Source organism: Aulonocara sp. 'chitande type north' Nkhata Bay, linkage group LG13 (assembly GCF_057382095.1).
Source record: "Aulonocara sp. 'chitande type north' Nkhata Bay isolate Kocher_YH1m ecotype deep benthic linkage group LG13, A_spYH_male_GT1.1, whole genome shotgun sequence".
In the NCBI taxonomy this organism is placed as follows: domain Eukaryota; kingdom Metazoa; phylum Chordata; class Actinopteri; order Cichliformes; family Cichlidae; genus Aulonocara; species Aulonocara sp. 'chitande type north' Nkhata Bay.
The window spans coordinates 16,987,999-17,015,584 of NC_141356.1; the positions used below are offsets into that span (position 1 = coordinate 16,987,999).

Consider the following 27,586-nt stretch of genomic DNA (forward strand, 5'->3'; position numbering starts at 1 on the left):
GGAATTTTATTATCCATTTATTATTAGCTTATGAACCATATATAAATGGATTAACAAAACCTTGCAAAGGATTTATTAAAACATTGGTTACTACTCATGAGCTCTGTTTAAACTGTGATTTTTCTATAACATTTTTAAAATTCCAGTAGTTTCATCCGTGCTTTCATGTTCATCAGGTGTCACAAAATAAATGGAATAAACAGAACTCTGGAAAGTGTTTTTCGGTACAGTAGCTCAAAGAACACAACCTGATCTTTCTTACTACAAACTCTGTTTCTCACTGTCAGCAGTTACGCCACTCTGCAAGTTTGGCTACTTCTTAAGAAATACTTTTTTCCCCTATAGAAGTAGCTCAGGATAAGCCAGTTTGGTTTGTCTCTGTGTGATATGTTTTTATACATGATAAGTAAATGATGATGTTACTTTAGTTCTTAGCTGCTTTTTCCTTTTTTTTTTTTTTTTTGTCCTTAACGATCTCAGAAGCTGCAGACACAGAGAGAGAAGATTAAAGATGGAGAGTAGGGCAGGAAAATAGGAATAAGGAGCAAAAGGATGTGGCTTCACAGAAAGATAAGGATTCCATAAAGAAAGACGGAGACAGAGAGATGATAGGGTTTGGGAGAGAAAAGTGATGAGGCAAGAATTGGAAACGGAGAACATAAAATGAAATCAAAGTCGTGACAGTGACAGACTGTAATGAGACTGTGGAGATGATATATGCATACGAGACAGAGAGAAACTGAAATAAGAGGGCACATAGTTAGCTAACGTTTATTAAAAACTACAGCGAAAGGAAGCACTTGACTGCAATACTCAATATATTGCAAGAACATCTATTACATCTATTACACATAAATGTATCTAAGTGTATATCATTATTATTCAGCTTTATTAATGTGGCAGTTTAGTGAATTAAATCTTCTTCTTCAGTGCTGGTTAGCAAACTTCTGTTCACTCCAACCTGGAGGTGTGATTATTAGCGCTTCAGACATGCTGGACTTGCAAAAACATGACAGAGAGACAAGCCATCCAAAAACAAAACAACGCAATTGTGGAAGTTTCTTTTCTTTTCTTTTCTTTTCTTTTTTCTCTTTTCTTTTCTTTTCTTTTTTCTCTTTTCTTCTCTTTTCTTTTCTTTTTTCTTCTCTTTTCTTTTCTTTTCTTTTTTCTCTTTTCTTCTCTTTTCTTTTCTTTTTTCTTCTCTTTTCTTTTCTTTTCTTTTTTCTCTTTTCTTTTCTTTTCTTTTTTCTCTTTTCTTCTCTTTTCTTTTCTTTTTTCTCTTTTCTTTTCTTCTCTTTTCTTTTCTTTTCTTTTTTCTCTTTTCTTTTCTCTTTTCTCTTTTCTTTTTTCTCTTTTCTCTTTTCTCTTTTCTCTTTTCTTTTCTTTTTTCTCTTTTCTTTTTTCTTTTTCAAGAATAAACTAAATAGACTGGTTGTCACCTTAATTGTTACCCCTTGAGTCTCTTCCCAGCATGGACATTCACATGTATGAAACATTTTCAGCATTTCTACAAGGACAAACTAGAGAACTTTGCACCGCGTACCCCCCTTGGGCTGAGCGTTTAAATCTCATCTTCAAGATTATTTGCTGACGGTAATAAAAATGCTGGATAAAAAAGCCAGACTCAGTGCTGTGGGGAGATTTGATGGCACACAGCACTGGAGTTGTAAAAGGTCATATTGTTTTGTGTGCGTGCGGTTTGTAAAAGATCTTGATCTTGAATATCTTTATGCATAAATGGCAGTGGTGAGTTTTAATTTGTATAAAAAAAGAGAAACTTTGAATGATGGGCGAATGGAAAAATACAAATGTTTAAACTACTTGATGGGAAAATGCACAACTCTGACTCAGTAACAGCTGAAAGTAATTTCATGTCCGGGGATGTTTGTATTGTTTTCTTTGAACCTTTTCTAAAAGGAAGACGAGTGATTGTCCCCACAAATATTTCCAGTTGTTGTCTCCTAATATTGTCTCCTAGTGACAGAAGAGTTGCGCTTCCACTGTGCTTAGTAATCTCAGTTTAGTGAGAAAATGTCTTTCTCCTTCGAATCGTGCTAACATGTCGTGAAAACCATAATTTAACTGTGTAACATGACAAATCCTGCTGACACCCTCATAGTTGTAATCGAACAGTGGGCTCGTTGCGGTCGATATAATACTCTGCAGATTTCCTTTAGGTGTTCACCGCTGCCTCTGACAGCAGCTTTTCAGTTAGAGGAAATGGTGAAGAGCAAATTCAGCACATTTCTCAGTCGGTGGTCAGTGAGATGTTCCCTGGTCAACAAATGGGGTTTTAACTTGACTGGCTGTAGCTGGGATCAACACACACGCAGGAGTCAAAAGTAAAAGTAACCCCCATCTGTTTTCTCCAGAAAGGGAAATGAACATCAGCGTGTGGGAGACATTTCCCTCCGGGGGGACAGGGATAGGATGGGGAAATCGGCTGAAAACATTTCTCTCGTTGTAAATAACCTCACGTCAACAGCCTCTCTTCCTTCCCTCCTGGACTTTTTTGATACCCAATACTTGCAGGGATTTCATCTGTCTGCGCTGTTATGCACAATAATCATCTCCATTCCTTTAATGCAAGTCAGTAAACACATTTTACCGCCTCCAGCCATCCATTTGTCCTTTACGATGCCCGTCTCTGTGAAGGACGGAGAGCGGGTAGCAGCTGCATCATTTTTGCGTGTTGTGTTTTGTAACCTCATCCTCTGTGTGTGGCGAGCAAAGGGGATAAACACCAGAGAGACTGTTTCCAGCATGAGGTCTGCTGTTTGTCCACTATCACTGATCAGCTACTCTGTTATTTTAACAGGAAGAGGAGGCAGGATGACATCCGGCCTTATCAGTGCTGACGCATTAATCGCATGATAAAACTGCACAGAACATGACTTAAACACAGACGGGATCAAAATACCATGACATATGGTTAAAATTTAGCTTATTTAGCTTCTTGATTAAAGTTGAGAAGAAATAATGGTGGGAAAAGGGGTGAACTGCAGGTTTACGTGTTCCTAGCTGACACAATATATTTATATCATCATCATCTGTGGGAGACAGCAGTTAGGTAGATATGCTGATGTGAGAGCTGCATTGCTGATCCTCTAATGTACATTTACACACCATACTCCAATAAATCAACAGAACTGCTGTGTACTGTATGTATAAACTTGCTGTGTCGTGTATCAAGCCTTGTTAATGACTATTTTCTGCACCATTCGCTCGAGAAGCAGTTGCAGAATGTCTGTTTGCTGCAGATCAAGTTAACAATTTCTGACATTTTCACATTTCTGTATCGCGTCAGCCCGTTTCATTGCTCAGCTAGTAATTAGTCCGCCCACGCTCGAAGCTGTTAATGTCCCTGTTTTGCTTCTGTAAAGAACTTAAGACTATCAGTTTGCTTGCAAAAGCCGAAAAATGTAAAAGAACGAGAAAGGTAGGTCAGTCACAGGTGATCTGTGAGAAGTGGGATGCAGAGGCTGTGCAGTTGTAAGCACTTTCAGAATCAGAATTAAAAGAATTTATTTGCTTTATTTTTGTTTGTTTGCTTTTTTTTTCCTGACCCGCAGCCATCTCCTTTCTCTCCTCCAGATTCAGCCGTATGATAAGATTGCCGCTCGAGGCCTGCCGGACAATGTGGCCAACAGCTTGAACAAACTGGTGGTGGTGAAGCTGAATGGAGGCCTGGGTACCAGCATGGGATGTAAGGGCCCCAAGAGCCTGATCAGCGTCCGTAACGAGAACACCTTCCTGGACCTCACTGTGCAGCAGATAGAGGTACAAAAGCTCTTAAAAGCTCCACTCTAAAAGCCTTGAATGAAAGAAATTTTGTGAGACGTGTTTTTATAAGCAAGCAACGAAGCCACACTACCTCACAAACGGATTGCATGTAGGCTAATTGCCAATGTAATACCATTTAACAGTAAAGTGATAGCAGACTAAGGTTGTCTTACAATAAGAACTAACTAACATTTTCCTTGTGGATGTGTAATATTTGATTTGTTTGTTTGCTGTGCAGAAGCACGTAAAATGCTGAGATTACTGAAAGATCAACATTTAAATAAGATGAAGAAGATGATAATAATTCCCACTAACAGCTAGTAAAATTTAAAAGTGATGATTTTTGTTCAATTTTGTTCAATTTTAATTATTATTTTGTGAAGTGAAAATCTACCAGGACCGCCCCTCATTGTAGTAATGCAATATTTTGCTGTACGGCAGCCCTGACACCGGTAACAATAGTGTTGCAACAATGTGTATTCCTGGAAAGCCTGAAGTCAAACCTCAGTTGTGACTTTCAGGCACAAGAACCTATTCATAGAAATGTAATTTGGTATTAAATGGTGGTTCAGTTGAGGCAGAAGGAACACTTTTGACAACACTGGTTATTTTAAAACTTTCTTACTAAAGTTGCAGATTCAGTCCATCAGTGTGGATAATTACTGAGAGCTCCTTCTTTCATATGAAATTGTTAGTGTGGCACTGATTTGAGAACAGCTGGGTGTTGCCTTCTTGTCTGCAGCCACACCAGCACTCATGATGTGGCTTAGACATCAGAGTAGACAGAGTAGGAAGTGATGTGTAGCCTGATGTAATATAAACATTTGCTCTGTGTATTGAGGGTTTGTGTTGTCTTGATGTTTCTTACTTTACTATAGAGCACGGCAAAAAAATCCAATGATTCATGGGGGTGGGTTTGGATTTACCTCTGCCCTTTTCCAGTCTTACACGGCATGCGTATCATCCTCCAGAGACAAGCCTGACTTCATGCAGCCATGTGCTTCTGTGAACCAGAGCTGAGGGGCTTCTGAAAGGGGTTCAGTGTGAAAGCTCAGGGTGCCGGCCAGTACTGGCGACTGGCCGGGAAACAGAGATGTCTGTGTGCTGGAGGAGAGGAGTTGGTGTGATTATTTGGATCCGATCCTGCATTATTTCTGCAGCACTTAATCGTTCAGTAATTTTAATAAACAGTAAACCACATGTTCAAACGGCCTTTCAGGGGGATGTAGGAAGAAAAGTTATTTTCTAAACAAGGTTTGCGTTAGTTGTGGCCATTGTAAGGGAATCTACTGTGAGTAATATTAAAGTCTTTCATTGTGTTGTATAACTGAGTTTAATTGGGAGCTGTACGTTACCGGAGTGTTTCAGTGTTTCATAACAGCCTCCAGGGACACTCCTCTTCTCCCAGCACACTGCTCTCTGTGTCAGAGGCACTGCTCTCCATTTTCTGCTCAGTCTGGTCAGATTACATGCTGACTGAATCGACCTATTGAGAAGGGGGAAAAATGGATACCCCCCCCCCCCACACACGCACACACAGACCCCCTTAACCAGGCCCTCCTGCAGGAGAACGCACCTCTCAGCCACCCCGCTGAATCATGCATGTTTAATTTAGAGCTGAAGCATGTACCCTCTCACTGAGAGCGGACGAAACAAGGTCGGACAAAGCTCCGACTCAGGCGCCGCCTGGCTGCTGAAGATTTACAGCTTTCACCTGAGTGCCTCCCTCAAGAGCAGATTTGTTAAGTTAGCAAGTTCAGTTAAAGATGTGTGAAAGAGGGTAAACCTGTAAAGTTACTGCCTGGGTCAGGTCTCTCTTGTAGAAGACGTCCTGGTGAAATAAAGGTTATAATAATGCAATTTCACAACAATTAGGGCTTTGTTAACAAATACACACACGATCAGCATATCTACAGCAGCTCTGGAGGTAGAGCGGGTCATCCACTAATTGATTTCTGGCTCCTGCAGTGAAAATATCGAAGCTTCCTTTGGCAAGACACTGAACCTCAAGTTTCCCTTGATACATCCATCAGAGTGGGATTGATCCAAAAAGTGCTTATTGTGTGTAGAATAAAGCATTACATGACTGTAAACGTGGCTTGTAGTAGAATTGGTTTGAGTGCTCACTAAGAGTGGAAAAGGGCTTCATAAATACCAGCTCATGTGCTCATCTCATGCAAGTACTGAACAAAACCCATGAAAGTTGTGGCTACACTTAGTCAAGAAAAGCTTCTTTGCTACAGTAACAACAGAATCTCACTGCTAGTACCACAACACTAGGCTCATATGGTTCATATTTCTAGTGTTGATTGTCCCTCTGGGGAGGGGTGCAGGACAACCACAATCTCTTTTGCTTTGAGGATTCAATGGAGCCTGTGTCTAATACACATAAGTGGAGATTTATTATTTGCTCACAGAAATCCGGTTCCAGACAGTGTCGATAAAAAACCATGATGTAATTTAACCTTTGCATAGACCACTGCATATAAGGAAAATGTTAAATTAAAAGATTGGGATGAGTTTAATGAGAATACTGTTGTACTCAGCTGTTAAATCAATTTCAATTCATTTTCCTGAAGATTTTTATAAATATATAGATGATGCATTAATTAGAAACAGATCCCACTGACAAAATACTGAAAAGAAAATCACTTTGTGTGTGATAAGTAGGAAGGGCACATCATTTAAAGGTGTATTTAATGTATCATTGTAACATTTAAAGGTGTATCAAAGTTAAACACAGGGAGTTTACCCATCTATACAACTCAGAAACAAGACATCTGTGTGCGTTAGAAGCTGTGTGAAGTTCATGACCAGCCAACACCCATCCTGGTTAATAAATGGAAACATGACGTTCATACTTTAGCTTAGAAAAGCCCACTCGTTCGTTGTAACTGTCACAGGCAGTAAATTTGATTCCTCACATCATCTTAGCCCCACTGATTCACAGCCCGCGTCTCATCCTCCGCCTCCTCTACTCATTTTAATTTTCTGTTATTGCAGTAAAGAAACTGCTTCCCATTCTACTCGGGTGTAATTTACATCCTTTGTATTCATTCAAATCGCACAGTCAAGGTACAGAGTTGTTGGTTGAAAACGAAGGCGAGTGGGCCAGTTTTCCTTTTGTCTTATGATGATCTGAAAATTCAAAATGTTTTTGCAATGTTGAATTTTCAAATTCCAAATGTCACAACGACACTTGAAGAGCTATTTAAACACAGACTTGAAAACAGTGGCGAAAAAGTTTTATATGCAGTTAAATTTAAAGTAATTTGAATACAAAGTGCTTTCCTCAAATCCAGACTTAAAAACACAGAGAAAAGCTGTTTTAAGATTGGCTGATCTTTCCTTTAAGCCTGTTGCTCTATGCACCTCTTGACCACTTCCAGGTGTTGTCTCACATTTGGTGTGACCCCTGTTCTGACAACTTGCAAATGCATCAGAACCTCAAACATGTGCAAAGATTGATCATAAAGTTTTGTGTAAAACTGTGTTAACTGTCGTGTCGCTACTGAAGCATCTACAGCAGGGCTGCCCAATCCCGGTCCTCGAGAGCTACTATCCTGCAGCTTTTAGATGCATCCCTACTTCAACACAGCTGAATCAAATGGTTTGATTACCTCTTCAGCATGCCATCATGTTTGGCAAAGGCCTGATAACAAGCCATTCATTTGATTCGGGTGTGTGGGAACAAGGATGCATCTAAAAGCTGCAGGACTGTAGCTCTCGAGGACCGGGATTGGGCACCCCTGATCTACAGCATCTAAGAGAGGGTTGTACCAGCAAGTGCACGCTCACCGTGCCTTTAAAAGGCAGTGGCAGAAGTGTCTAACAGTGTCACTCACTACAAGGCAGACTCGCCAAATTTGGCTCCCGGTTTGTTTTGATGGATACTTTACATAAATGGATGGAATGCGGAAGTGTGGCATAGAGATTTTCATTTATTTGTCTATGTTGTTTCCTTTTTAAAACGTTATCTGTGTCAGATCAGGTCACATTACTTGCACAAGAGCACAAAGTTGTTTGGTTGTTGATGAGGTAAACGGCCCAACCTGACCATCAATTTCTGCAAAGATGCTTTGAGTGTTTCATTGCCTTCACAAAAGTCCTCCTTCAGACCCATTATTAGCTCTCCAGTCAGCCGGTTTTGGTGAATCCAAAAAATATTTGTTCATTTCCACCAATTTTCCTGAATTAAAAGGCATCTTTACTATGTGAGTTGGTCCTTGAGAGTTAGCATCATCTCTGATTATAACACTGTTGAGCCCTTACACTGTTAAGAAACACTTGATGACCGTCTACTGCCTACTTCTCTTTTTTCTTTATTGGATAAATATGGATAAATGCATTTATATACTTTGTTTTTTCACCCTACAGCACCTGAACAAGACTTACAACACAGACGTACCTCTGGTCCTCATGAACTCTTTCAACACAGATGAAGACACAAAGAAAATCCTGCAGAAGTACACACACCACCGGGTCAAGATACACACCTTTAACCAAAGCAGGTGAGGGAGCACGATCGTAAAACAATGTCCTATTGAGTAACAGTGAGCCCAGCAAACACTCCCTGACACAGTTAGATATGCTGTATATGAACCAGTGCCAAAGGGAATAAGAGTCCATTTTTCTGTCAAATATTAAAGGAATATTGAATTGTGTAAGACAAATACACAGAAATCTCAATTTGTTTTAAGAAGTTAGCAGTATTAAATCTCCTGAATGAACTCATTTTCCCCTAAAACGAACTCCTGAGTGACGCTCCGGCTTCTGAGCTCAGACTGTCAAGAACAGACAGGAGGTGTCATGCAATGTATGGAAAAGGCTTTTAATATTTAACGCCCTGGTGTCTCCAGTTTGTCAGGGAGTGGAACTTGCTTTTTACCATTTCGCTTGAATTATTTAAAGCTTGTATGTTTTGTGTACCTCAAGGAGTTACACTACAAAGCACTTTGGGACGGAAGCTGGAGGATTTAATGTCAGCAGAGGAAAAAGTGGTTGAATGGTTTAAATGTCAATCAACAGGAGAACAAAGGAAAGTCTGTGACCTAGGGCGTGACAGTAATTCATAAAAAGAGATTTAAATTCAGCTTCAGTCGCGTTATCTGGTGTTACACTTAATGAAGGGAAAAAACTGTTTGCTTTATATACCCAACAAACCCAGAACTTCTTATAGTCACTTAAATAAAGCTTTAGACTCGAGCATGGAGTCAGCTGATGGCCCAGCTGATACTGTTCTACACATGCAACTGATAAACCTCATCTAGGGTACGAGGTTTCACTGAAGGTGCGTTAGCCCGCATATAGTAACTGCTTCCTATAAGAACTGGTTTGCAGCTGACCTCTATCCCAGTTCCTCTTCTTATACAGCACAGGTGTCGAACTCCAGGCCTCGAGGGCCGGTGTCCTGCAGGTTTTAGATGTGTCCTTGATCCAACACAGCTGATTTAAATGGCTAAATGACCTCCTCAACATGTCTTGAAGTTCTCCAGAAGCCTGGTAATGAACTAGTGATTTGATTCAGGTGTGTTGACCCAGAGTGATATCTAAAACGCACAGGACACCGGCCCTCGAGGCCTGGAGTTCGACACCCCTGTTATACAGTATTTAACTGAATCCATGTCATGTTCACTGGCGCTGATGCCAGCTCTGTTCTGTGCTGGGGTCTTGCTGCTTATTACTTTGCCTCCACCTTTCCATGAATGCATTTGGAAGAACAGACGCATATGCTGCCAAGTGTAAATGGCTAAAAAAAGAAAGTAAGTTTCGTTTTGACTATTACGTTCTAGACTGTACTGAAGGTTCTGTTCCTGCACAGAGCTGGAAAATCAGGTTTGCTCTAAATGCATACCTTGAGACGTACAGCTAGCCTGTTCTGCCACTTGTGTTAAAGCTTTGTAAAATGCATTCTCAGAAATGTGCTGTGCATACTAACGTCCCTACATTCACCATGCACTAGTTGCTCACTAGCTTGGATACTAGTAACAAATTAGCTTTCTTTTTTCTTTTTTCTTTTTTTACATTTTTACATTTTAAATCACATTTTAGATCAATGGTTAGCACTGTTGCCCTGCAACAAGAAGGTGCAGGGTACAGAACAGGGTAGGGCCCTTTAGTGTGGAGTTTCTGTTCTCCCAGAGTGTACGGCTTTTGTCTGGGAGTTGCGTTGCCAGGTTAATGGTGCCTGTGTCAGCCAGAAAAAGAGATTCTTTACCTCAAGAGTTTCACTTTCAGGCTAAATAAGGTTGTCTCATGTTTAATAAAACTCAAATTGGTAAGAGTGATAAACAGTTTGAATTCTGTTTTCTTGCAGTTGCATTGCACTATCTGTATAAGTTCAAGCACCTAGCCATGCAGGCCGTCTTCAGAAATATCGGTTGTTCTAAAGAATTCATCGAATCAGAGCGTGGTGGTGTAACAGGATGCATTTGTTGCTACAAGTCAGTTGTGAAATTTCTTCCCTCGTAGATATTTCACAATCAACTGTTAGTGCTGTAAGTGGCATTATTGCAAAGTGGGCACGTTTAGGAACAGCAGCAACTCAGCGGCAGACCACGTAAAGTTATGGCACACATGTGAAAGTCACAGCTGAATGAATAACTGAGTTCCAGATCTCCTCTGACATTAACATCAGCACAGAAACCACGTTTCACGAGATTCATGGCATGCGTAGCTATTTTATCCATATAGGGCATCTAATCCACTTACTTTGAAGTGAAACTGAATTCTTAAAAAAGAAATCTGTCCACTTCCCCAAAGCAGTAGGGATTTTAACTGTGTGTGTTGGTCCATGGTTTTCTTTACTTTTACTAAAGCTCCTATTAAGCCTTAAAATAATAACTGGGTGTCCCTTTGAACAAAGCTCTAGGTTTTTCTTTCCATGATCATTCCTTCTTCAGTGTCTTCAGGAAGACAAAAGCAGCTGTCATGTAAACATTGGATTTGTTAGATGTAGTTCTCCTAGACAGCGTGAGTACCTCTTGAATGTCTGGTTTAATCGTGCCTGAGCACCAGAAACCAGAGGAGTCGTCAAGCTGATGTAAAAATGCAGGTTAGGTTTCACATTTTTTTTCTCTTTAGCCACATAACAAATTTATTCCGGGTGTTAAACCCATAAACGTTCAGCGTATCCCTCAGGAGAGAAGTCAGAAAGGACAAACTGCCCAATGAGATGGTTGAATACATGAAGTGACTTCTTTCCTTGTCCATGTCTTTGTACCCTGAAAGACGCTTCCCTCTGAGGCAGCACATGTCCAAGAAAGAAGGAACATTTTTTGTGGAAGTAATCAAATGTTCCCAGATTTGGTTTTAAGATGACATGAAACCTTTTGAAGTGTGTGAACTTTCATCAGAAAGTCTTATCATAAACATCTTCCCAGAACAGTCAGATAGAATTAATCTTCCATTAAAAGGGCCGTGGTACCCCAACCCTGCAGCTCGTCTCACTTGACCAGCTCTGCTCTCATAAGCTTCCTCAAAGTGCTAAAAACACAGGCGGCTCATGCTCACCGGGCTCCTCACCTTGAGGTTTGTTAACTAAACCTGACTCAGATCCTTCGAACAAGCCCTTTGATCACTTTAATGCACACTGCCATCATGGCTTGGACTCTTTGGCGTGTTGCCTTCGCTGCCTTCTTCTTGGAAAAAGCTAAAAAGTTTGCTTGTCGAGGGAGCAGTTTGAAGTCTGGGCAGTGATATGGAGAAATTTAGATAGCACTTGGCATGCTGGCTTGGTGCAGAGTTTCCGAGGATTTACGTCAAATGTGGAGCAAAAATGATTTCACACTTTTTGTTTTGTCTTTGTGGTGTTTGTCTGCTTAAGTCTGAGATTCACAGCTCTGCAGCTCCACAGATAAATGAGTCAACAAGCTTGTTTTCTTCCTTCCATACATATTATAAGTTGCACAAGGAGATAGACTTTAACCACATAAACAGAAGAGAAGGATGTGCTTTATATAGTCAACCTTTGTGTGTCAAAATGATAGCTGTTAACTGGAAGTTGATTTGAAGGTTTTAACAACATTACATGAAGCCAGTAGCACATACATGGCGCCATAGCATGCACCACAGTTTAGGTCATTTCACATGTACATGTCGAGATGTTAGCGATATCTACATTGACGGTCTTACCTCGGGGTCATTGTATTGTGTCTTGTACATCCTTCTGAATCTTGTACTCCTTATTATTTGATATTTGTACACAGTTTGGTCTAAAACATGAGGGCTGGGGGCCATAATTGGCCTGTCAAAGACTCCAATCCAGCCCACTGGATGGGACTGGAAAAAAATGAAGGACGATAAAAAAAACTGAGCCGGAACGGGTCGTTAAATAACCCCCGATCTTATCGTGAACTCTTTTTCTTCATCAAGGTACCCTCGCATCAACAAAGAGTCTCTCCTTCCCGTGTCCACAAACTTGAGAATGACCGGGCAAAACGCAGAGGGTTGGTACCCTCCCGGTCACGGCGACATTTACGCCAGCTTCTACAACTCGGGCCTGTTGGATCAGCTGATTGAGCAGGGCAAAGAGTACATCTTCGTGTCCAACATCGACAATCTGGGAGCCACCGTCGACCTCCACATCCTGCACCACCTGGTCAGCCAGCCTAACGGCAAACGCTGCGAGTTCGTCATGGAGGTGACGGATAAGACCCGCGCTGACGTGAAGGTATGATGAAGGTTATTGTGGATGTGAGATTCTGATTTCTCCCCGTTGCATTAACAAGGACATAAACTATTTTTGTGGTAATGTAACCAAAGTAAAGACGTTTTTGTGGTTTCTTACTTTCCTCTGTTTGCAATAAGCCTTGACATCATTTCTGTCTCTAATGTTTCTACTAATGTCTCAATACAATGAATGTGAATGGAATTTGTACCCTTTACTTTTCACTGATAAAGAATTGCCCCAAACTCGAACAGCTTCATCAAAGTAGCACAGTTTTTTTTGTTTGTTTGTTTTTTTAATTTAAGTGAACAGAACCTTTAATTTTTCTGTGGTTAAATCTATGTAATCTTTGTATTATTAAGATCAACATATGTGTCTGAATTAGTTGTAGTTATTATAACCTTGTGAACTTTCACTGTTACTGGGTTACACTTTGGAGGTTTGCATTTCCTGCAGGTGGTTATTGGCTGGCATTTCAGTGTAACCATTATTTTTTGCAAACCTAACAAACCACTTTTAATTTCCCAGACTTTGGCTTAATCTCTCAGGTCAGCGAGTGTTCTGTAAAAATGCTGCTTGTGATTTCCAGGGAGGCACGCTGATCCAGTATGAAGGGAAGCTGCGCCTGTTGGAGATCGCCCAGGTGCCCAAAGCGCACGTGGACGAATTCAAATCAGTTTCAAAGTTCAAAATCTTCAACACCAACAACCTGTGGATCTCTCTACCTGCTATCAAGAGGCTGCAGGAGCAGAATGCAATGGACATGGAGATCATAGTCAACCCTAAGGTGAGTGAAGAGGAGCCAAACATAAGGCACATGGCTTACTGCACGTGCAGCGTGGAGTAATTCAACATTCAGTGAAAGTAAAAGTTAAAAATGAATAATCTCTGTAATAATCTTTGTAACCTGCATGCCATTCTGTATGGCATTCGCCCACATTTCTATGATACAGTGACATATTTCGCATGTTTAATATCCCGCAGATACTTTCACAAACCCTGCATTGACCTCATTGTTCAAAACTGTCTTTAATATGAGCTTCTGCCACCGCAACAGTGTGCAGATGACAGAAAATGAAAGCATTTTTCTTGCTTTAATATTCTCTGTCGATTGAGATGAGTTGAGGATAGTTAGCAAAGGATTTGGTCCTCATTCAGAGGTAATAATTCACCCACCAGCAGCAGCTGCGACACAACTGGGACTCATACCTCAGGTGGCACTTTAAAAACTTTGCTGCATTTTAGATTGATTTTTCTCTCCTTGGAAGATTTTTAGAATCCGTTTGCTCCATAACAAAAAAACATAAATGTTTTTAGAGAACACTGGGAACAAAAACAGTTCTTTATTATCAAATTAAGGTATTCGTTTAACCAGGAACTGTTAGCGGTTCTTTGAATGGTGCAGATGATAAGTGAACTTCTGTTTGTCATCCTTGATTCCTTTCATTCTGTACACTGCTATAATGTCATCGCTCTTCCAGCAAGCCTGCTCTTGTCACCACATGCGTTTTAGAAATTGTTATATCCTTTAAAAGCTACGCTGCGATTGATTTCGGGATGAAATGCAGGAGAAGATGTAAGTTAAAACTGGGAGAAATGAGAAGAGCCCACTGATTTCATGTTAACGTTGCACATTTCACTGTTTCCAAAGAGTCCAAACTGTGATTTATTTGTGGCTCACAGTACACTGACAAGTGTAGTTAAAGGAAAACTAACTAACTAACTAACTAACTGAACTCTGCTTAGCCTGTTTCTCCTCCATGCTTCACTTTAAATAAATTGCAAAGGGCATCAAAGAGAAATGAGTCATAAATCTTCTCGTTCAAGCCCTCTGGAAATTTCAAAGAGGGTTCACACGAGGGCGGCTGAGTGTGCAGAAGAAACTGTTTCGTTTCAGTGACCAGCCAACCTCCCAGAATATCATCATCTGTCCGGTTTAACCATGTAAAGTGGAGCAGGGACAGATCTGCTCTTCCCCCACACAGACCATCACTCATGAATAAATCATATCTAACAAAACGCTTGCTGAGGACACCCATATTTTAAAGCTTCTCTCATCTCCGCTTCATGTTTCTGCCATCCTGCACAGCTTCATTCCCACATGTCACATGACAATTTTCCACACAAAACAATCCAGCTCATCTGCTGTGCTTGGACTAAAGTTTCAGCTGCATGTGATGTGAACTGTCCCGATTCGTGATTGAGGTGAGAGACAAACGACTGCTGGTCCAAGTGCGTCAAAACAATGATTTTATTAAACACATGTGTGGAGGAAATGCATCATCACAATCCTCAGCATGTGTCAGGGTATAACGCCCCCTCATGCGTCAAAGCAGATACATAACATGCATAAGTTACAGTAACCACAGCTCCACGCCAGGTGCTTCCTGTTGGTCTTCTTACTCTCGCTTATCTTTGGAACATCAGAAACGCATCCTACAAAAACTGTCACTTATGCAGGCACAAAATGCAGTTACAAGCAAAATATGTCTGAACTCTTACCTAGAAATGAGTCTATATAGTGTGTGTGTGTGTGTGTGTGTGTGTGTGTGTGTGTGTGTGTGTGTGTGGGCAAACTGTGGGTGTCTCGACCTCAGTGCACTCTCTCAACTCTCACCTCGCCAACTAAAGCTTATAACCTCTTACCAGACAGACATTTGCAATATGTGTAATAGATTGAATAAATGTTTTAATCAACTACTCAAAGCTTAATAAAAAGGATATAAGAGAATAAACATGATATTAAAATGATATAAAAAGATATAATCCCCACAGAATGTTCTGCGCTTCCTCCTCTTACACACATGTATTGCTCTGGACTTGGAAAGGCATCCAGCATCCACCTATCCTAATTTGGATATGTCCTTTTTTTTTTCGGTACAAGTTCCTCTCTTTGAGCAACTTCCTGTGTGGGCTGCAGCCCCCTGGTGGGCAGTCAAAGTACTGCAGTTTGGCTGCTAGACATAATTTATAGTAAACTGTTTTTGTTTTTCTAATTTTTTGAAGTTGCTGATATATATAAAAAATCCAGGTTATTAATCAGGTGCCACATGTAAAGCTGTTAATGGAGAATCAACCTTAAAAAACTGTCAAAAGATCAAAATTAATCATTTTAAAAAAGCACTTCATGTTAGGCTCATGTGTTGATGAGAGGAGGCTGCAGAAGAGTCATTTGGCATCTCCTGGGAAGACGCTTATACATTCCCGATGGCCTTGACCAGCATAAATGCATTCTCAATATTGTTAGCATAATTATAACTTAACTGTAACTTCAACCCCCAAAAATAACTCTTACACCCTTACCAGGTCTTTGAAGAGAGCCAGGCAGGCATAAAAAAAAAACAGGGGTGACAAAGTCAGTTTAGGTTATTGGTCAACTTCAGACAAATGTGATCCCAAGAAACCTCCTGGCTAACAAAACATACAGTACTAAGAAAAAGTCTTCTTTCCTTTTTTTACATTACACTGTGGTGTAATGGTTTTTGTTGTTGTTGTTGTTTTTTAAAGTGGTCTGAAGCAATAGTTCTTCAGGGTTTCTAAAGGTCTTTCAAAACTTCTGTGAGCAGAAGCTTTTTCACTCACTTTCAGTCCTGTCCTTGCGCCGGACCATTTATAGATGGATGTTTTTGTTTGTTAACTTACTTAACACTGAAATATGAATCATTCAAGCACCTAACTCAAGAGATGAAGCAGTATCATCTATGCACAACAGGCAACTTAGCAGTAAACCAATTTTAAATTCTATCTTTAGCCCTTTTGTTACTAGCAGCCTGTCGTAAAAGCACATCTTTGTTAAGTTGAATTTACAAAAATTGCCAAACTGTTTGACAGGCACAAAATGGTAGTATGTTTGCAATAAAAGGTGATTCCTCAAGAGCTATTTGCCAAAAACTGTAGTGTCTTTAAATGTGGAGGAACTGAACAAGTGGAAGACAAAAGAGTAGATGGCAGCAGACGAACAGTATCTGAAAATCCTGTTCTTGAGAAATGGGAAAGACGCAGCAAAGGCCTGAGAGGACCTCAGATGTGTCTGGCCCTTCTTAGATGCTTAGATGATTGGATTTGTAGCTTATATTTGCCCTCTTTTGACAACACTAACACAATAACGGGTTCCTCCCTCGTTCAGTGAGGTTTGCACAGGTCATGGTAAGTCAGAAGAAAAAAGGAACACTTGACTGATGAAGCAAATGTTTGAGTAAATGCTTAATCAGTGAATTTAATCTTGTACCTAATTTGTCTAAATGTGACTTATTTCCCACATATCTTTGTTCTTTAATGCCCTGCAGAGTCCTTGTTGAGAGCAATCCTGATTTAAAGCAGCACAGCAAACAAATGTAACTTGCTGTGACTTTGTGTTATTTCGGTCCTGCTCACTCACTGGCACTGCGGGCCTCTGGCCCCCCTGATGGGGGGGAAGTATCGCCTCAGGCCGTCCAAAACTGCAGCCAGTGTAATAAATTCACAGCTGAACCGCAGCCTCCTCCCTGATTATTGCGGTCTTGGCCCGATAGGTACAGATGAAATTTTCCACTCCTCATGTGCAGGATTGCAAGTGTTATGCAAACTGGACATAACTTTGCAGGTGCTGTGTGGTTTTACATAAGTGTAGGTCCCATCTAGATAAGAGTACAGCACTAAAACCACTCAGTTTGAGGGTTCAGTTTCAGTTAGAGGCCTGCACACTGCAGAACTGTGTGTTTAATCCTAATTAGTGGACATTCATTTTATCTTAAGTGCCTCTAAACCACAACAGCGCAAAGTACAGATGATCTGCAGGGTAATATTATTAGTTGTACAGGTGGAGTGTTTAGTAATGGAAAAATAATAAAATAAGTAATGGAAGGAGATGTCACCACTGACATCTGAACCGCCATTGGCTTAAATCACAGTTCGACTCTTGTTTATTTAATTTGGGTGAAGAAGCTTCTCTGTTGGGAGTTGCTGCATAATTTAAATGTAGTTTTATAGTAAAGACTGTACAGTTAGGGGCACAAACGTGCACTTTTGTTTTTATTAAAAAAAACACGTTGGGTAGGGAACAACGTGATTCGGACTTTAATGGGGTGTTAGCGCTGTGCTACGTCTCATTTTTCTTCACATTGTTGGAAATAAGCAGGAAAAGAAAAACAGCTAACGTGTCCTCTCCCCTCTCCTGTTCATCAGACGCTCGACGGCGGGCAGAACGTCATCCAGCTGGAGACTGCGGTGGGTGCGGCCATCAAATGCTTCGACAACGCCCTGGGAATAAACGTTCCCCGCAGCCGCTTCCTGCCGGTCAAGACTACGTCGGACCTGCTTCTGGTCATGTCCAACCTGTACAGCCTGGATGCCGGCTCGCTCAACATGAGCCCGAAGAGAGAGTTCCCGACAACGCCGCACGTCAAACTGGGCAGCTCCTTCACCAAGGTAATCACACCAACTGTGGAAACATCGGAACATCTGTCACTGCGTGTGCAGCCTGTTGATCTCACGTGTGGCTGTGATGATAATAAAAAGTGCCGAACTTTTTCAAAGCCACTGATTAAATGTTGATTAAATACTTCATTAGAGATTTGTTATGACCATTGTGATGTTAAATGGGATGCTAAAGTTGGGTGTAAAATAAATAAATTCTTCCAAGAAGGTTTCTGAGTAATCTCCTGATCCTCAGAGGTTACACCACTGATGCCCCCAAATTTCTGATTCTCAGTGACGGTATTTAGTCAGTAATTTAATTTGCCAAAGGATCTGTGGGGTTGAAAAGCTCACATACAGATGACTTACTTTTCTCTGTGTCTGCGCTCAGGTTCAGGAATACTTGATCCGCTTCGAGAGCATTCCCGACATGCTGGAGCTCGACCATCTGACGGTGTCCGGAGACGTCACCTTTGGGAAAAACGTGTCGCTTAAGGTAAAGCTCTGCAGTCAGATTCGTTTTTTAAGACGAGGAAACCTTGTTTTCTTTTGTTCCATAATGCCAGCATGTGAGCTACAGTTGTTTTCATGGCCACAAAACGTGTTACAGCTATTTAATTTACTCTGAATATAACGACGTTGAGCGTAATAAATCCAGAAAGCTCGCTGACAGTAAAAGAAACTTGCTGTTTTAGTAATGTGGTGGAGAAGAAGTGCAGAGAGAATTGAAGACATTAATTTCAGACTTTGAACCTGCGTGCTTCTGTTTTTGATTTACGGCTTTAATTAAATTCAGTCCTGTCATCATTTCTGTCTCTGCAGGGCACCGTCATCATCATCGCCAACCACGGAGATCGGATCGATATTCCGGCTGGCTCCATGCTGGAAAACAAAATCGTATCCGGCAACCTCCGCATCCTGGACCACTGAGGCCTTCTTCACCCTCATCGTGTGACGTAGTCCCCCGTAATCCCTGTCATGTGACCCATTTGACATGTTGACACGACATCAAGAGATTGTGAGAGGATATGACTTTTTCCCCTGGAGGCTGAGTGTGATTGCATGTGCAGTGCTACCCTGCAGTCTCAGCATTAAGAAGCAGTTCGCCTGCTTTGATGGTTGGAAGCAGCTGGGATATACTGCCCTCTGCAGGCTGTTCATCACATAACCTTTAAAAGTATTACTAATGAACTAATCTTAGCGACCACTTTTAAACACTTTTATCCAGATTAGGGAGAAAACAACTCACCCTTTGTTTTCTTTTCTTCTATATTGATTTTGACTTTTGTTGGCCAGAAAATAAAAAATAATATATTCTAAATAGGTAGGGATAATATACTGATATACTCACATATTATTAGGGACACTAGTGGGAGTACAGTTTGGAGAACAAATTAGATTTGGGGTTTTTTGCACTGCTAATGCAATCACAAAGATGAAGTCATGGGCATTACGGGAAGGTTTTGACCTCTTATTTCAAGCACAAAGACGTCTCTGCTGGACTCGATACGGTTTCGCAATTTAGCCGCAGCAAAACACACAGAGTTGTGTAATGTAAACCCAGCACAGGGTCCTGATTTACCACTGAGTTCAACAATACAACAGAAAAGGATGTCTAGCAGTGCAAAAATGACTTACTGGTACATCAGATTTCTTAGAAACCCAAGTGGAAATGCAGCGCTTAGCACTGGTTTGGAGAGGTGTCATTAGGAACCTCTGCTGGATTTTCAGGGCTAATGCAAATGTCATTTTATTAGGGAGGAAAAAATTCAGATATCAGGCGTGTCAGCAGTTTATTCCACAAACTTGCCCTCAGTCTGCCCTCAAATGTAGCAGGTAACGGCGACAAAGTGGATACAAGTACCAAAAATAGAGAAGTCAGTTGAATTCTCAAGTATACAGCTTAAAAGCTTCTTCAGAACTTCTTTGCTTCGTTTCTAACTAAAATATTTTATAATTGAAACATTACAACACTGGTGTTTATGACAGTATACAAACACTGAGGGTACTTTTAAGGTTTTCTGATATTTTATGAGACAGAATAAGATTCTCTGCATTCATTTTCCAACAGAAATTGAACATTTGGTCTGATTTAGCGACTCTTATGCATCCAAATTACCAGCACCATTAAAAAAAAAAAGGTACTGTGGTTAATACAGCTGTGTCTGCCTATATTCATCCAATGAGAATGAATTTACACTTCATGTATTTTACAACAGTGAAAGCTCCTTTTACCCTCGGTGCACACCCTGTCAGTCCATCCTGCACCCCTGCGCTCCTGTTAGTAAATTATTCTGAATCAAATGTTTATAAATGAGACAAAAAAGACTTCTAAAGTTGACTCTGCTCAGTGGACTCGGTGTAATTTGACACTAAGATCATTTAAAATCATCAAGTCTAGCTGACTTCATCTGGCAAGCCTCTTGAAAATGAGCTTTTAAATGGATAATTGACTTTACCACAAAAGACTTTGGTACTTGTATCCACTTGTGAAAGGTGTCCCGGGAGCACTAATTTGTCGGCTGCACTATGAGGATGGACCGACCTCTGTAGTACCATCGGCTCAGCTGTGACGCCGCAGAGAGCTCTGAGAGCATTGTTAATGGAGGCGAGGCTGCTCTGCTGCAGAAACTGAATGATATCATTTTTTTATGCCTCATGCTCAGTAAAAAAAAAAAACCACAAACAAAAAAGCAACCGTATAAAGCTTTTTCATATCGGCACATTTTTTGACCAAAATGTTCTGAGATTGTCTGATGTTGTCGGATCAACTGATTAAAACGATCAATAACATCAATATAACCAGCTCTCCAGTTTATATAGTATTGATGTAGCTGATACAGACTTCTCACTGACTTTTAACTGCATTACCATCCACAAGTCAGTGTTTTGCATGTGTTTAAAAACACTCAGAACCGTTGGAAACATGAGAATAAATGGCAAAGGCGACGGCTTGTTATGCATGTGGCTCAAGTGAAGCTTGGCTTTCATTAGTTTCAGGTTTCACTAGTGTCATATCACCGTACCCTCTCAGTTTATTGGCTTCAAAGGATGAAGACCCAAAGATAATACATTTTGAGCAGCGTTCTGATGGAAATGTGACTTTTATGTCCTTTGCTGCACTCTCCTGCTGATTTTTTTTCACTACAAGCCGCATCTAAAATGCGCGAGTCGTCATTAGATCTGTTGTTGCCGTGAAGATTAAACAGAGCAGCTTTAAGCTGAATTAGTGGAGCCCACGAAGCCCGCAGCGACGTCTGTGCTGAGAAATAATTGGGTACTGCGATATGAGATTTTCTGGGACAGGATGTAATTTTAAAGTGAAGGCCTTTATTCGTCTCTGTGTGGAGTAGCTGACGAGAACATCACAGTGTTGTGTATTTTTTTTCCGGTTTGTTTTCACCTTCATGTCATGTGAAACCTCAGCGTTTCTCCGGTTTCTCTGCCCATCCCATCACTCAGCGTTATTCCTTCACCCAAAGACACGAGGTGCTGTGTTTTCTGCAGTGTTGGGGCACACACACACACATACACATATTCATTTACATATGTACATGTACACAAAGTTTCAGTGTGAGTATACTTGAGATGGGTCCGACCCGTGCGGACCGAGAGCCCGAAAGCAATAAGTGTTGATCTGTGACAGCGACGAGGTCTCAGCCCAGACTGCTTCTGCCTCTTCAGAGGTGAATAAAGTGCAATATGAAATACCGAACACGTGTACTGTGTCATCTGTCCGTCAGTCAACTCTTGAGAGATGTCGGCAGAACATTTATTAATGTTTCTGGAAGGTTTGCAGAGAAATCCAGAACACTGATCCAGTTCCTTTACTCATTCTAATCATTTGTATGACCACCTGGTGGCCTCTGAGTGTAAAAGCACCAGAAATCATGTGTATGGAGCAGTCAGGGTATGAATTAATAGTTCATAAACTCGACTCATAAAACAAAGCAAAATGTGCAGAAGCAGATGCTTGACTTCGTCTAAAATCTCTGTATTTAAGAGATACCAACTGACCCTGAACTAGGGTTGGACTGTCTTCTTCCGGTTATTTCCTTTACAGGTCGCCACAGCAAATCATCTGCCTTCATCTCACCCAATCCCAGCATCCTCTTCTGTCATATCAACTCTCTTCATGTAATCCTTCACTACATCCATGAACCTTTTCTGGGGTCTCCCTCTTTCTTCCTGCCTACCAGCTTCAGTATTCCTTTGTCCAACATATCCACGAACCTCTCCACTGCACATGTCCCCGCTGTTCGACCTGAGCTGTCCCCCTGATGTACTTCTTTCTAATCCTGTCCATCCTGCTCACTCCCAGTGAAAATCTTAATATGTTCACTTGTCATCTCCAGCTGTGCCTTTTGTCTTTTTCATCTCCAAACCATACATCCTAGCAGATCTCATCAGCATCTTGTAAACCTCTGACATAATTTTTAGCAGTTAATTTGAAAGACTACCTAAATTTATCTATTTAAGAGTTGATTCAAAGTCAACAGAACAAAAATGAGACTTCTGTAGAATCAACAGGTAAATCTGATCGAGCCATTTCCTCTCACTTCTATTAACTTGTTGTGTAAACCGTAGTTTTTGTTTCAGTTAACTTACATTTTGTTTAATAGCTTTGCACTGACGATGCAAATAAAACCCAGCACACGGTGAAATGTGTCACTTTTACACTTTATTGTTTAAAGTCGTTTACAAAAAAGTGTTTGCTGGAAACATTCATTGCTTTCGCCTTTTACAAGCACAAATACACTCCGAACAAGAGAGGAGGAAGAGCGAGTGGAGGGCGGGGGCGGGGTCAGGCCTGTGTTCGTGTAGAGAAACAGTACAGAGACGGAGGGAAGCCCTTAAAAATCACACACTTAATCCATGACAGAAGACTGGGTTAGAGAGGCAGGACGCACATCTGAATCCAGATTTGACTTCTAACTCGTGAGGTATCCTCAGTAGACCTTAGCTGTGTGTGTGCGTGTTTGTGTGTGTGTGTGATTCATATTCGTATTTTCTCCCTGAGGTGAGTTAGTGTGTTGCACTCTGAGGATACTGATGGACATTATCTGGAGAGCTACTTAATGTGTGGACACATGAGCACGCGTAAAAACTGCACACATACAATCAACACGAACGTATAAATTACAGCTTCTCACTCACACGCACTACTTTTACCTGCAGATACGAGTGTGTCCACGCAGACCTGAGGCTCTGTGTGAACAGTTTGGAAGTGACTGATTAGCAAAGCTGCTTCGTTTTCTGGAGGTTTCTACAGTTTGAGTGTGTGTCTCGTTCGAGTGAAGTGGGCGAACAGCAGTGATGTTACAGATGTGTGCAGCAGGAGAATCTGTGCTTTCACATAAAGCTCCAAATATCAGGACAGTGGTCTCCAAGGTCAGCATTAACTTTTCAAACAGCATCTGATAAATGATCTGTAGTAGCTCATCCTGAGCTTTTGATCACAGCACACAGTCTTCCTCAGCACATGAAGTTGGATTCGGTTATTTTGCATCTCTGCTTTACGTTGTTTTCGAGGCAGAGCTTCAAACTAGTTTCAGAATTTTTTTTTTTTTCCCCTTCGACTTTTAGCTCTGTGTGATGTCATTCAGAGCTGACATCCCACCTGTTGTTTGCATAGCCAATCAGAAGAAAGTTGGCTTAAATTTTTTTTTAAAAAAGGGATAAAACTGCTTGTTTCATGCAGAGGACGAACTGATGGGAGGAACCAAGGCACAGTAAAAGATAAGGATTATTTTGAACTGTGACTCATGCAAAGCTACTTTAAGAGAATCTAATCTGGAGCATCTGTAGTGCTGCGACTTTTAAAAAGAAAAGTTTAGACAAGAAAAATGAAAAATATTTGTGGTTTAGTGCAAGTCTGATGTTATTAGAGGAATCAAATCTCAAGTTTAAGGTCACGTTTCAACGTCGTTTACTCTTCAGTCAAAGGACTATCAGATGGGTTGGTGGGCAGATATTAAATAACTAATCATACATAACTAACCCGTGCACTGGAGCTGAAACAAAAATCTCTCCTTAAAAAGCTCTACACTTAGTTTGAACATGCAGTTATTGTTCACATTTAGTTTCTATGATAAGTTCTGAAGCAGTTTGTTATCCGCTTCCAATGAATCAATACAAAATTAATAAAAATAAAGAGGCATCATTGTGCGGTTTTTCCACTGTGTTTATCTCGAACCTGGTTGTCTCGAGTCTGACTAACTCGTCCATCCTGAAGCTAAGATGTCAGCAGAGAAGAACTTCTTTCCTCAGATTAAGTCCCATTAAAGAAACTCCAGGGCGTAAGGTGTTTACAGATTTAAGCATTTATGTGGTTTAAATATAAAGATAATAGAGTGCAGTTGGTTGTTTAGGTCCTTATTTAAAGTAAAAGCATCAGTGGAAGACAGTTTTCATCATATGTAGTAAAAGGTTATCGAATAATATATTTAAATCAGAGCTCTACATCGGAAACAAACTACAAAACGAGGCCTTTCATGTCTCACACTTTATGCTCTACTCTTCTATTTTCTCTCATAAAGGCTTAAAATGACTCAGCACTATATTGAAAGAAATGTACATATAATAGCTCTCCAAGTTACTATATTAACTATAAAGTTAATAAATTAAGCCTAACAGCTCTCATTCTTGTTTTTAATCAACATAAAATATAACTAAGAGCAGCCCTGATATCTGAAGCTCGACCTTGTTTGGAAAGCACAAGTTAACACGAAGCCCTAATGAGCGCACACGCGTGCATAAAGAGAATTGTGAAGCTTAAAGCCGTGCGTGTGTGTGTGCTTGTGTCAAACCTGAGTCAAACCACAGCAGATGTGTTTGTATCTCCTGCTTTTTGTTGCTCGCTCGATGCGTAAGACAGATGGGACTTCCTGCACTGTGACGATTCACGCCAGAGGAGGAGAAACCTGCTGAAATGACTTCAACTGCCTCGGTTTGCATACTTTTAGGTGTAGCTGAACAAATAGTGCGTAGATTTTTTTCCAGCCTCCAGTAGGGCACGTGACAAGAAAAGGATTTTAAAATACTGGCGTAACTGCAATGCTGTCAAAAGGACGTCTAATGCATTCGGAGCTCAATACTAATACCGACCAGAAAACCGTACCTCATCTGGCACAGTAGTGATCTTGCTTTGACTGTGCAGGTGTGCCTCAGACATCCCAGTTATCACGCAGAATAAACCAGACACTGTCCACACATGAAAAGCATGACCAGAGGGGTGTGCTGAGAAGCAAGGTCAATGTGGCCGCCAGGCTTTCTTCAATAATACACTCTGCCCAGCGTATTCACTTCTAACCATATTCACTGTAAAAGATGGCTGAAAACTGTATGCCTGCATTCATTTAGGTAGCCAGCAGGGGGCGACTCCTCTGTTTACAAGAACACTTTCTGGTTGTATTGGAGTCAACGCTTTCCTGATACCTTAATGGGCTCAGTTGCTGGTTTCAGGTCATATATGCCCCCCATATGCTTTCAGGTCAAGCATAAAATTACTATTTATACATGTCCTGCATCACCAGCTGAATGCAAGAACTCCCAATGACAATGCAACACATTTTGCACATCTTCCTTCACCAGTATAATTAAAAGGTACTCCTTCCTTCAAAACATTACACCTAACTAGTCTGGAGCAGATTATGTCACCAGCATAACGTACCATGTGATCTAGACATGGTTAACAGAAAGCCATCTTTGTGACTTAAAGTCTGACTTGAGGATAAAGATACCTCGCTGATCCACTAATCTTGGTTTGCAGTGCACCCCTCTGGTCTGGTTAGCGTGTGTGTCTGCAAGTGTGTGTGTGTTTGTGTAAAGTATAACATTAGCTACATGGCTGCGTAGAGATTCACTCACTTACCCACGAAGATATTTCACGTTAAAGGGAGGGAGCAGTCATTCAGGCCATTTGCAAAGATGCCTAGAAGACTCTGTTTCCCATAATGCTTTAGGAGGTTTCAGTTCCAGATCTATTGCTTTGCAAGGGAAAAGGCTGTGGTGATGGCTAATGAGATAGAAGAATAACTGAAGGGTTTAAACACACGACGTGAGAGGACGGGGTGTATAAATATGACAGATCTGAGTGGTGAACAAGGCAGAGAGAGACAGAACAAAACCCTCAGAACACACCTAAAACTTTATATCTGGTTAACAATATACTGAAGTTTCAAAATAAAACGCTTAATAGTATTGAAGTTATCTGACAGATAAAGGATGAAGCGATGCTCCAGGGCCATAAATAAACATCTTTGTTTAAATTAGCTCTAAGAGATGTACACAGATGTATAATGCAACAATAAACATGAATAAAACCGCAGGTTTGCGCTGCGGTGTGTTAGTAATTTAGATAAATACTGTTGAAAGTCCTTTCCAAGAAACAAACGCAAAAAAGGTTTGACCCAGCAGTGTTCTTTGTTTGGTTTTTCTGTCTCTGGTTTCACATGAAAATATAGAAATCTTTGTCGTCATTCATGAAAAAGCAATACAAAGGTCACTTAAAAATGAGAGAGAGACAAAAAGTCCAGAAAAAAACAGATCTGGGAAGGTCCCCGTGTTAAATACGGGGTCAGCATCCAAATAAAACCTCCAAAGAATGCTGGGAAGTTCCCGCCGTTAGTCAAGGGGTCCTTGGAAGATGAGTCTGACGTAGCCCTGCTCGCCGCTTAGCTGCTGGGCGCAGAAGGGGCAGGCGGCGTGGAAGGTGTGTGTGCCGTGAGGAAGCGGGATCTGACTCCAGAAGGCCGCAGTCTTCTCCGAACAAACGTGACCGCAGGGGTTAAAGGCGTGAGTGGGCGGGGCCGCGTCCACGTAAAAGCCCGCCTCGCAGCCCAGCCACAGCGCCACGTACGGCCCTTTGGTTCTGCACATGGGACACTCCCTGAGGCGGCCCTCCCGGCCCTCCCTCTCCTCGCGGTGGTTGCCCCAGTTGTGGTAGCCGTGCACGTGACCGCACTGGAGGTAGACCCAGGGCTGCTTCTCGTCAGGTGTGTCTTTGCGACGCATTGAGGGAAAGGCCAGCGTGTTGAAGCCCACGGGACATTGCGGGCGGGCCGCGTTGATCTCCTGCCGCAGCGCCTCCAGGTGTTTCAGGGTGGGAGTGCGGGCCAGGCCTTCAGCAGTGCGCCACAACAGGGTGGCGCCGCAGAGGTCGATAAGGGAGCCATCAACGAGCTCCTGACTCTCCGTCTCCACCTGAAAGACAGAGGAAGGGTAGCAGGTTATACCCAGAGTCAAATTTAGACAAAACTGAGATTTTCACCGGCAGGTAAGAAAAAACTTGCTTTCAACAACTTTTTTTTAAAGCTAAACAAAAAAAAGTGGAAAGGTGATGATTTATTGTGCACAGAAGACCTTAATGACACCGAAAGCCTACAGCATTATGTCCGACAGGAGCTGATTAGGTAGGAGCGGCAAGATGATGAAGTGCTATTGGTTCTTGGCCTCCCTGAGCAAGTCCAATAAAAAATCCAAGAAAGGTCTCAATTGTCCCAAATTTAAATATTTTTCAGCACAAAGCAATAATGAAAAAAAAATCATAACTGGATTCAGTAACAAATGAGATTGCACACAAAAGTAAAAGTTAACTCTTTAGCATATTTTATGACCCTTAAATATCGAACCAATTTCTTCACCCTGGACTGGCTGCTGGTCAACTACCAAGCAAACACAGAGACAGACAACCACACCGACGACCAATTCAAAAACACCACTAATGTGTGTCTTTGGAGA

At 41.3% G+C, this 27,586-nt stretch overlaps 3 protein-coding genes across 8 annotated transcripts in view; 1 reads left to right on the forward strand and 2 right to left on the reverse strand.

Annotated features, from left to right (window-relative positions):
* ugp2b (UDP-glucose pyrophosphorylase 2b) overlaps positions 1 to 21,560 on the forward strand; it is a 38,570-nt gene extending 17,010 nt beyond the window's left edge. For all 3 annotated transcript variants that reach the window (XM_086258904.1, XM_086258903.1, XM_086258905.1), the window contains 7 exons: positions 3,595 to 3,780; positions 8,161 to 8,294; positions 12,157 to 12,454; positions 13,041 to 13,238; positions 17,615 to 17,857; positions 18,237 to 18,341; positions 18,668 to 21,560. In XM_086258904.1, coding sequence (XP_086115030.1) covers positions 3,595 to 3,780; positions 8,161 to 8,294; positions 12,157 to 12,454; positions 13,041 to 13,238; positions 17,615 to 17,857; positions 18,237 to 18,341; positions 18,668 to 18,775 — 1,272 coding nt within the window. In that variant the 3' untranslated portion in view covers positions 18,776 to 21,560. The remainder of the gene's footprint in view (positions 1 to 3,594; positions 3,781 to 8,160; positions 8,295 to 12,156; positions 12,455 to 13,040; positions 13,239 to 17,614; positions 17,858 to 18,236; positions 18,342 to 18,667) is intronic.
* Positions 1 to 27,586, reverse strand: part of abch1 (ATP-binding cassette, sub-family H, member 1) — a 193,021-nt gene that overhangs the window by 32,113 nt on the left and 133,322 nt on the right. The gene's annotated exons all lie outside the window — the stretch shown is intronic.
* peli1b (pellino E3 ubiquitin protein ligase 1b) overlaps positions 22,507 to 27,586 on the reverse strand; it is a 52,395-nt gene continuing 47,315 nt past the window's right edge. For all 4 annotated transcript variants that reach the window (XM_086258887.1, XM_086258888.1, XM_086258889.1 and 1 more), the window contains one exon: positions 22,507 to 27,049. In XM_086258887.1, coding sequence (XP_086115013.1) covers positions 26,471 to 27,049 — 579 coding nt within the window. In that variant the 3' untranslated portion in view covers positions 22,507 to 26,470. The remainder of the gene's footprint in view (positions 27,050 to 27,586) is intronic.